The 11,434-nt window shown below is 42.8% G+C and overlaps 1 protein-coding gene across 3 annotated transcripts in view; it reads right to left on the minus strand.

Moving 5' to 3' along the window:
* The window catches only part of STX7 (syntaxin 7), a 31,289-nt gene extending 20,734 nt beyond the window's left edge, over positions 1–10,555 (minus strand). The window contains exons 1-3 of one of the 3 annotated variants that reach the window (XM_084202470.1): positions 10,504–10,517; positions 7,060–7,287; positions 3,878–4,018 (exon numbers count right to left, since the gene is read on the minus strand). In XM_084202470.1, coding sequence (XP_084058596.1) covers positions 3,878–3,959 — 82 coding nt within the window. In that variant the 5' untranslated portion in view covers positions 3,960–4,018; positions 7,060–7,287; positions 10,504–10,517. Of the gene's footprint in view, positions 1–3,877; positions 4,019–7,059; positions 7,288–9,894; positions 10,061–10,503 lie in introns of those variants that run through there. The other 2 variants (XM_084202469.1, XM_084202471.1) reach the window with 2 other exon arrangements.
* Positions 10,556–11,434: the final 879 nt, after the last annotated feature.

Below are 11,434 nucleotides of genomic sequence, written 5' to 3' on the forward strand. Positions count from 1 at the left end.
CATCTGCTCATGCTCCCAGGCATATCCAAGTAGGGTAAATGAACATGCCCGGTAGAAATACAGTTTTGTAAGCAGGCAGAACTTGTCACAGAGATATATGTTTTGATAGCTCATCTTGTATCTGTGCATCACACTCATTCCTTGTCTATCCAGTTGCTGTAGACAAGAGGAAATATTTCAAGGAAATATTGAAGGGAAGCATTTAGATTTGTCTCAGGTTAATAGCACTTCCATTAAGCTGACAAATAGGTGAGAGTGCTACCTGTGAAATCCAGTTCTAGAACAACTGCTCCTTCAGTAAACTGATTAAATCACCTTGATAACAGGTTCTCTGTCTGCAAAGGCCAGACAGGTTGGAGCTTTGCATCCTACATATATTCTTCCACATATTCTCTCCTCCATATTCTTGTTCCTCATATTCAGAAAGCTAGGGACAAACCTCAACCACCTTTAAATGCACTGGACTTTTAAAGCATGAAATGTAGGTCACCTAGATTTTGTAAACAGATATAATATAGGCCTGAAATGAGAATTACAGTTACTTTAGACTAGGATCTAGACAGACCACCAAAACTTAACTGCCAGTTGTATTCTAGTAAGATAGAAATTTAGCAGCTATCCAAGTCCAGCTTATTATACACTTCTTTGGCTTTATTATTTGAATCTGAAGTTCCCTTAGCTGTTTGCAGATCTGCTTCTCATCACTGTTAATACAGACCCGAAACCAAACCAGCGAGACATGGCTTGCAGGCATTGCTGACCTCACAGAGGTTCAGCACACAACACTGCAGCTCATTTGAGCACATGTGATTCAGACTCCCCAGACTTCAGAGCACTGCTCAGAGTCACATGGATACTCTTAAACTCCAAGAGTGGATGTGAGAGCCTAACGCTTCCTCTCCTGCCTGAGGCCCACCACTTTCTCTGGATGTCAGGAGCAGCCTTAAGTTTTGCAACTCCAGCTTCTCAGTGAATCAGTTGTGACAAAAGTGATAGAGAATGCCCCATGGACTAGTTCCCTAAATCTCAGCTCAGAGATGTCACTGATAAAACGTGAGTTTCAGGCTGAGCAAAGCAGACTGTTCTCTAGATGTTGATAAGTGATGTTAGACACGCTTATTTCTGCAGAAATGCTGGAAAAGTGAAACAAAGCACATCCTTCTCTAAAGAACAGCTGAGGGAAGCTTCTATACACAGAACGCTCTAGGGTTGGGTGTAAGAGAATTCACAGTACAGACAGCAGCATATGCTGCTCAGTTTCAATCTTCAAGGTCCTAAAAAGGACTCACCAACACCCTCTCCTCCAAAGAAACTCAGTCCAGTACAGATAGCATTTATTGCAGTAGTTGAACAAAGATTTGTACAAGGCAGAAGAAATTTATAGTTCTCAACACGCCTTCAACAAAACAATCAACGGCATGATTGCATCAACAAGATGTTATCAAACACAAGTGTAGGTCCTTCCATTAACCCAAACCAAAAAGAATGCTATCTTGCAACTGATACAATTATCAAAGTAGTGTGTTAAACCAGCATAGAGAGGAGCTTTCCTAGCCAATCAATAACAGTGGACTAAATTAACTAGGAAAGAAATTAGAGTATTAATACAACAGCAGCATCATGCCCATGCATTATAAGTGAGGTACTTAATATATGTATTTTATCTTGAAACAGATCAATTTTATTACTTGGAAGGAGAGGATGTAATAATTCAACCTTGAAGAAATGTTAAAGATTGTTGTTCTCACCCATGCTACTTCCTATAAACTCTGGTGTATTACGAAATCTTGGCTGCACAATGTTATCTAATATAGAAAGCTCTGTATTTCTCCAACACGTTAAAGGGCTAGCTTGTAGCTCAAAGAGCCAGCTTCTTTTCAACTAATCTTTATCTCATCTCCATCTCTGTAGTAGTATTCCCATTTTGCTTCCATGTTAGCAGAAGTCTGAACTAGTTTTGAGGTACCTCGTGAAGTAGTCTGGTGATCTGAAATAAAATTCACTTCCTCTATTAATCTCACTCTGAAAATCAGAGTATCAGAGTACTCCAGGTTAAGCAAGAATAATTCAAATGCGTTGACGCCTCTCACAAATGCTTAGCATTTCTGGGCAGAAGAGCAAAACCAAGTCAACTGCTTAGATGGAAACCCATGCATTTAGGGTCAAGATTCCTGTCTCTCCCCCTTCCTTCCTAACCAAGATGATAAACTGCAGTCTAAGAGACATGTTCAGCATCTCACTAGCACAATAGGCGCTAAGCTTGCCAGTTTCTTCCCATCTGACCTGGAAGTTCCTGCAACTCACACACTCCAATAGAAAGCTGCACAGGTATTACACATAGGGAAAAAAAAAAAAGCTAGAAAAGTCCACAAGTCCTTAGATAACTCAGTTCAAGAAACACATAGGATCCAGACCCTCGTAAAATCTATGGACTGCAAGAGTAACTGGGTGGTTACAGTTCAGTCAGATCTACACAAGAGCAAGGGATGGAATCCAGCTACGTCCCTACCAGGACTAGAAAAGTCCTTGGCTGGAGCTTTTCAGACCAAAGCTCCTGTTTCTGAAGCCATGCAGCAGTGGGGCTAAGAGACATTTGGACTTGGGTTTTGGCATGGCAGTAGCACCTATCTATTGCTCCAACTTAAGCCATCTAAATTTCAAGAAACAAAAGACAGCAGGACTGAAGATAACTCTTCTGGCACATCTCCTATCTATGCATGGGCAGCTTGCTGTTTGCATGCCTTGGGGAGGAGACACAGAAGAAGAAAGAGAAGAGATGGAAGGGGAAAGATGAGATGAAGGAATCACTGAGTCCAGCACAGGACAGTTAATTATGTTTAGCAACTTTCACAATACTCCATTTTCAATCACTGACTTGACTTTATGTTTTCATCTGACAGAAAACCCTTCTTTTACATCTTGGAGCCTCAGTAGGCAGAGTTAGAAGCCATCAGACTGAATGAATTCACTGAGAAGATTTTAGAAAATAAAGCATGAGGACTTTTACAGAGTTGGTTTGTTAACTTTACATTGTGGAAATACCACCCTGAAGTACAGAAACTTTTCAATAAGGCAAAATTGCAATTTTTGTTCCTGTCTGTTGAGATCTTAAGAAATTCTTTCTGGAAGAAAATAGAAAATGTGATGGAAAAAATAGGAAAAAACCCAATCTGTGCCACTAACCTGTGCTACAAATACCAATTTCTAGAATTTGTCATCAAAACAAAGACCAAATTTTTAATAAAAACTGGCATACTTTACTGTCTAGAATTCATTTGAAGTTTTAACATTAAAATACTCATTTCTGCATGCACTCTGCATCCTGCACAACATAAAACACATGTACCAAAACTAGCCACATGTTGCTCATGTCTACCTCCTTTCTGATGAACCATATACTCAGCCTAATTAACTTCTAGCTTGAATACCCCACTTAGGTGGCTAAAAAATACAAAGTAGCATGAAATTAAGCACTGGTATTTTAAAACTTGCAGAATCTCATTGACATATCTAAGACGTACAAGGGACAAGGGGAAGCTGCAAGGCCACTGCTTCTGTCCCTGCTAAAGAATTCAAACTGAATGAATACTTGATGCAATCCTTGCTCAGCAAACACGTCAACCTACCATCCTAAAGTGCCCTTTAACTGCCAGGACAAAACTGGTGAATACAGAGTGATACTATCTTGCCATGGCAGATCACTGCTAACAATACACATGAAGGAAGGAATGGTGACGCTGTGTGGGGTGCCACAAATCTACCAAATGTGTAGGCAGAGTTGGAGTTAATTCTCATGAATGAATCTGAGACACTCACCTCGAGTGGGGCCACCACCATTACTAAAATTTTACACAAAACATGCACAAATGCAACTTACAGCATTGTGTGATCTTCTGGATGTTAGAAGTTATGCGTTGGGCTAGTTGATTAGGATCCCCAAAACCTGGTCCATACGACATGGCTGAGTAGATCTGCTGTCACGGTCATCCACAACAGGAAAATGACAGACAGTCTCTACCTACAGAAAACAATAGTTATGTTTTGGTCATTGGTTTATAAAGGTCTTCATCTTCTTAAAGAATACATGGGAGAAGATTAAAGAAAACTCCATATACTAATATCTACCCTCTCTGAAAGCACTGTACTTCAAAGTTTATCCTTTGTCAAACTTCTTATATATTTTCCCTACTGTAATCAAAGAGTGTAATTTTCATTCCATTTACCATTCCAGTAAAAAAAGCTGTATGTTTAATCTGAAACTGCCAAACCCTCTAAAATATTACATCCCAAACCAATTATATTGTCATTTACATACCATGTATCACCCATCCCCCCAGTAAAATCCAGCATAAGTAACCACTGGAAAAAAAACTTCAGAAAAAAGGTAGCAACCAGTTTCCTCGTAATACCAATCATTTGTATCAACTTCAGTTTTAGTTTAACTCAGTGTGCCCTAAATTCTATGAATTAGCACTTTATCCTGGTTCAGCTGCTGTGTTTGTCAATATGAATTCATTTTTCAACAACTTGGGTATTCAAACACATTTTTAGGGGTATTTCTCCATCCATACAGATCAAATTTCAGCACAAGCTCATGGGCTCATATCCTAAACCAAAATTAACAAAACATAGATTACAATACCTGTGTAAATCAAAACTGGTGGCTTATCTGTTCTGCAGTGAGAATGCAGAATAATCAAGCACAACACATCCAACACAATAACACAATTTCATCCAGGCTGTGCTCTCCTGCACATCACCTTCACCTTCACAGGCTGAACATTTTAACTTCACAGAACATTTTATTAACACTAACTGAAGCAGGACCTCACTGTACATTGAGGTTTAAAAAATTCAAAGGACTGAATATATTTATCATAATTTCTGCATTAACTAGTTCCCACTTTCCCGCATTTCCACTGTTCAACACAAACCATGTGCCTTCCAAACAATGTCCTCTCCTCCTGGCCCATCAGCTTCTGGTTAAAAGACACCGTTAAAACTCAGTTTCAGGTCCAGAGAAAAAGAAAGCAAATTTACTGTGTGAAAAGAAGGAAATGAAAAGACCAACTGACTTGTCAAGTATGACAGCAGCTGTGCTACAATTTGCAAACTCAAGTCCTTAAAAACTTTTTTTAAATACAAACAGTTAACAACACTTGTTGCCAAATATTTCCTTTCACCTTTGGAAATGCCTGTATTAATACAGGCAGCAATACCCTGGCTGTTTTAAAACATGACTGGTTTCATATCTGTCATATGAAATGATCTCTAGTGCAGCCAGGACATGTACTGGTCCTGACATTGTACATCCCACAAAAACTTCATCAGGGATGTAAATACAGAGTTGGCCCATCCCTGCCACCCTGCAGGTGACATCACCTATGCCCCATGAAAAAGCTGTTGCTACCATGAAGACAAACTCTGCTTAATTTTGAAATGGCTGCTTCACTATGATCCCAAGCCCTGCTTGGAGTCTTCAGGCCCTAGTAATGAACAACCTGACTGCAGATGAGGCCACAGGGAGTGTATTTGCACTCTTCTACTTGCTGCACCATAGCCAGAGTCATGACAACTGTCTGCAGTGCTGTTTCCTTTGTCTGTACCACATGCAGATTCAAGTTATTTTGACTAAAGTCTGGAGTCAGTCAGCCAGCCAGCCTAAATCCCACTTATCTGGGCCAAGGCTGGAATTACAACCCTTGATTTTTTTTGGAAATTCCAGGCAACATCACACTGAATTTGTACTGCAAGACTAAACCCATGCAACCTTTACAGCAAATAAATGGCTCTATACCTTGGTGTATTGACTAAGTAACGAAATCTACCAATTCAGTGAAAAATACAATAATAGGCATGAAATCCAAAGAAACCACCTAAAAACTAAGTTTGAAAAAGATTTCTCAGAACTGCTGACAGGTTTTCTTAAAAATTATTACTATTTCTACATAGCTTAGTAGCATGCTAACTATAATGCTACTGACTAAAAAACTTTTTAGTTAAATATTATAGTCAATGTTAAAAGTTGGTTAACTTTTATGTTTAATAGTAATGTTAAAATGCCATTGCTAAGGAGAAGAGATGGCAAAAGACCAAGCCACCTTGTGTACTGAAACAATATTTCATGATTTGTTTTTCTTCTTTCATATTTGTATTCACCAATCAGCTGCCTGTAACACTGTTCTCAGGAATACCTTTACAATCAAGAGATATACACTGAATATTTCATCCAAGTCTTGACAAAAGCAGCTACTGCTTATTTTTTTGTCTTGCAAATTTCTATAGCTAACTGTATCTTTAAAGAAGTTACACTCCAGTACACTGACAAGAGTACAGATTGTTCATACATAAGACTTAAGAATTTTTCAACTTTCTACACCAGCCATACACAATAGATAGCAAGACATTCAGATGACAGAGTACAAAGTCCACAAGATAAAGTTCAGCTTTTCATCTGCACGTGTAGATCTCTCTAATTGTTGACACAATTATTTTTATCAACTCACATACTCAGAATTGAGACTTATAGCAAATTTGTAGGATAGCCTTGTAAATTTGCAGCTGGTTTACTCCATGCACCTTCTTCTGCTAACAGAGCTATTCCTGAGTACTTCAGTAATACAGGTAGGTGACAGTAAGAAACTGTCTAGGGAACAGACAGAAAGAGAGGTAAGAGGACAGCCATCCTCTGTCATCACCTCCCAATCTTCACCACATTTTCTCCCTCCAGTTCTCATAGTAACATGGGCATCTGAACCTGATGAACACCCTACTTCCACTCACAACCCCTTCACTTGTGAGTGCTGAGTTACTCAAACTCCTCTGAAAACACAGATAAGCTGAGCCCATGGAAAGTCAACTGCTAATGACCTAGACAAGGTCAGGGTTTCAACCACCAGGGAAAAAAAACAGGCATGCAACCAAGCACTTCTTTCCATCCAGGGTGATAGGAGCATTCATCAAGACACTGCATTTCCATAGAAATTACCACTTTTCACTTTCACAGCATTTAACTACTCTGTCTCAACATATTTTGGTATGACTGGCTGCACAACTTACAAAACAGGGAAGTTAAAGGCCTGCTGCAGTTGCAGGAAGTACACTTTGCCTTCAGACTGGAACCGAGCTGCACTTGTGGTAGTCTTCAGTTCCTCTAAAAGTTTCAGTCAGGTGTGAGTTTCTGATGGTACATTTTATCTTCTGCTCAACATCACTGCCTCTGAATGGGAGTATACCTAGTGCCAATTCAGCTTGTCAAGCTACTGTAGAAAGTCCAAGGAACTGAGTCTACAGGCACAAATGAAATGAAAAATCAGAACATTTTATTAACACTAACTGAAGCAGGACCTCACTGTACATTGAGGTTTAAAAAATTCAAAGGACTGAATATATTTATCATAATTTCTGCATTAACTAGTTCCTACATCACATCGTCACTCCATACCAAAACAAAAAATTAACCTTAATACCAACATCTCTTCTAGAAAGGTGTTTATCAGGCATAAGAAAAAATCCACTTTTCCATTGGCTATGAATGTAGAGACAAGTAAGTCTCCACATCTAAGCAGCTGCCCACTGTCATTCCTGAAAGCTCCATCAGGACAAAAGGAAGTGATGTGACAAGCACTGCATATGTCAGATTTCACAGCAGTCACACAAATATTTTGCAGACTCCAGTAAGCTACAGTTAATAAGTACCTGATCTATTTTGTATTTTCTCATTTAGATATTCAAAGAATTCTCCTTCTCCCAGAAATCTAGCCCAAATACATTAGGATAAGAACCCTTAAGCAATAGTTTTACTGTTTGAGCAATATTATAGCATGAGGACCTAGAATGCTTACATGGACCCTTAACTTTCAGAAAGCAAAAAGTAAATACTGCACTCCATAGAATACTTGAAAATTTAATCTGATCTGATTTTACACCTTTAAGTATCCAGAAACAAGTCATTTGGCTTTCCTAACAGGATATTTTTTTCCTAAATAAAGGTCACAATAACAAAGCTTCTCCTAAACAATATGTGGCTTCCTTTATGAACTACCCCTCCCAAAAAAGACATTCAAAATTCTTCAAGCAGGGTCAAAACACAGCCAAAAGTGATGAACTGCTGAAAAACTTGGGCAAAAATTTCAGAAAGTCACAATGTTTGCTACAGAAAAGATAAGGACCTCCTGCTACAGCACCTGAGGGATTCTCAAAACAGACTCTTAGCAACTGACTTAATAAGATACAGGTAAGCATTAAATCTGTCATTATTTTGCTAAGGGATGAGGGAGGTTTAATTTTTTCCTGGACTTACATCTCTTTTTCCTTTATACTTTAGCTAAAATACTTAGAGACTGATATTACATTTCCCACTTGCTGATTTTACAGTTCCTAATGTGCTGAAATCCTGGTCCACAGGCAGGCTGTGGGCCCCCATAATACAAAACCTACCGTGGAGCATAACAAATAAGCAAACAAAGTAGCAGTAAAATTAAATTCTTCTTGCCTTCTTAAAAGAAAAGTTTCCAGATTATTTTTTTATCCCCTACTTTCAGGTAGAAGTCAAACTTAAATCCATATATGGTAGAAAAAAGCAAAGTTTATTTAAAACTGCATCAAGACTAACAGAAGAGATGTCAGAAGGCAACTGCCTACCTACTCTGCACAATTCCCTCAGCCTTGCCACGTTACTGATGGTGAAACCTACCAAAATCAAGCTCGCATCATCTAACAGCTCTATGTCTGGGGTTTTTTAAAATAATTATTAGATTGTGCCACTGGTCAGTGTTTTAGCCATTTTTCCTAAAAAATTATTCTGTTGAACAGAGATGCAATTTAAAGCAGTGACATTTAAATTGCTCAGCATGAAAAACTAAATTACAGAAGTCTGAAATTCTATGAGGCCTAATGCATCACCAACGCTTAGCACATACAGATAAAAATTACCACCCTTACAATTGTCTGATTCATCCACCCTGATATTTAGGATGAACTAGGTGAAGGAAGTGCATAGCTTTCACAAGCCTAAGAGAACATATTAGTGCTTGGCAAAATGCCTTAAGTAAGGGAATTATGTTTCCTAGGAGCACACAAGGCATTTAAAAGCCATACGATGAAGCAAGGAAAGGGAACACTGGCGACTGGGAACTATGGGGAAAGAGAGGGAATGAGAACTCTGAAAATGGAACTGATGACCATTTCAAAGTGCCCAGTTTCTTGTGCAGCTGGTTGGCAAACAATATCTCATGGGAAAAAGAAGATGGATGAGAAGCTGGATATATCTGGTGTGCTGTTTGTTCTCACCCAATTCTCCGTCATGGTAGCTTGTTCACTACCAAGTGAACAGATCAAGCACACCAAAGGATAAGCTACCTTTGCACAAAATCTGATTGCAATGTATGCCAAGTCTCTCTGAGGCCTACCCGGGTGCTAATCACTACATATAGCTCATGGTCTCTTTTCTTCTCCTCTCTCAAGAGTTTCACTTCAGTGTAAGCCACCAAGAGTGCTACCTCATATTCTTCCAAAGCCTACAAAATGTGCCATCATGAAGCAAACACAGACACAGGTCATAACATTGCCACCATTGAGCCTAATTTTGACATATTTAAACTCTTTTTTTTCAGTCCTCTTTTCCTTCTTTTCCATTAAGAGCAATTGCACAGTCCCCAGGCTCCAAGAAGGGCTGCACTGCCGGCAAAGCACAAGCCTGTATAGTGACCCCTCAGGAGGGCTCCACTAGCCCTGCTGGCACAGCCCTCTGCCTTTGAACGGCTCGTGGAGGGGATCACAGCACAGGAGCACATTGATTCTGACCAAGTATCCAGAGATTTTAACACCGGGCGTCTTCAATTAAGATGCAGTGCCCTGCACTACATGCAAAACGGAGTGAAACCTTCCACTGACTTGCTGAGTTTGAAGAAGCCCGAGTTTCTGATGCAGCGCCGAGTTATTCACCAGGAAAACAGCGATAACGTCGTGCCGGGGGCCGGCGCACCAGGCCCGGGATCACTATTTACATCGGGCACTTTTATAATGTCCTCTCCTCCCCTGACATGCTCACCTCGGACCTGCAACAGCAAGGGGAGCATTTCCACAAGGCGGGGGGGCCGTCCCACCCTACAGTTCCACACCACCTGCTATAAAACACCCGCTGTAGGCCCCGACTCTCCCCCGAGAGCATCGCCAAGCCCAAAGCCCTGGTACCGTGGGTGTCAGAGGGAAGGGTGCGGGGAAAGGAGCTGCTGCTGACACGACCGACCGCGCTCCAACAGCGCGCCCCCCGCACGGCCCGGACCCAGCCCCGCCACCCCCGCCTCGCCCACAGCCGCCCCGCTCGCCCCACGGTCGGGCAAGGGGGCGCGGCCCCGGCTCCAGCGAGGCCCTTCCCGCCGCCCTCCGACAGCTCCCCGCGCCTGACAGCCCCTTCCCGGCTGGCCGGACGCCGCCCGGATCCCCCCCTGCGTGCGGCGGGCGGCACCCCCGGCGCCCCGGCGGAGCTCCTGCGGCTCTTACCCGGCCCCGGCGAACCCGCTCCCAGGGGTGCGGCTGGGGGCGGTGGCGCTGCAGGGCGTGGAGGGGCGGGCAGGCCCCGGCCCGGCCCGCCCCGCCGTGACGGGGAAGGCGGGGGGAGGCGCGGCCCCGCCCGGGCGGCTGCGAGAGCGGGGCCGGACGGTCCCTGAGGGGCGGCTCCGCCCGGACCTGCGAGGGAACCCTGCTGGTGACGGGCTCTGGGGGCTGCCGAGGGGAAAGGGGCCACCCCGGCAGCCGCAGCCCTATGCGATTGGAAGAAGTGAGGGTGAAGGGAGGAGGGAGTGTCATTCAGGGAAAAGATCTGTTGCGTCAGGAAGCAAGGCGAAACAGTGAAAAATACGACGTTACTTTGTTAATAGCCTACTTTGCCCGCCCTGCCTTCCGCTGGGTTATTTCTTCTCTAAAGGGGAATGGACAATTCAAAGAGTGTGCATGGTAAATTGTAGCTCTCTTTAAAGGTGCCTTTGAATGCAGAGATACACAATATACAGCTGGGAGGGGGCCAAGCGATGCCAGGAGCACGAAAAATGAAGGATTCACACGGCTGCCGGTGCCGGGCTCGGGAGGACAAGGAGGATGCGACAGGCACAGCACCAGGGCTCCTCCCGGCCCAGCTACCAGAGAAGTGACAGGTGAGCCTCAGGCTGCCTGCACAGCATTTGAGGCACTTCTGCCTCCTCCCACTTCTTCAAAGGGACAATGACAGGGCCAAACGCTCCCCGGAGCCCCGGGACTGAGCTGCTTCGCCTGCAGGAAACCCCCGTGCGCGTTAAATAGCACAGAGCAAACAGCCCACAAACCCGATTGCTGGTAATGCTGCCTCCTCCACACAGCCCAGCCTCACATGAGGAAGAGCTGCAGAAACTGGGAAGTGCAAGCTTAATTCTGCTTCATTGTAGATCTTGGTCGTTGC

The sequence above is a fragment of the Fringilla coelebs genome, assembly GCF_963513975.1.
Source record: "Fringilla coelebs genome assembly, chromosome: 3".
Taxonomy (NCBI): domain Eukaryota; kingdom Metazoa; phylum Chordata; class Aves; order Passeriformes; family Fringillidae; genus Fringilla; species Fringilla coelebs.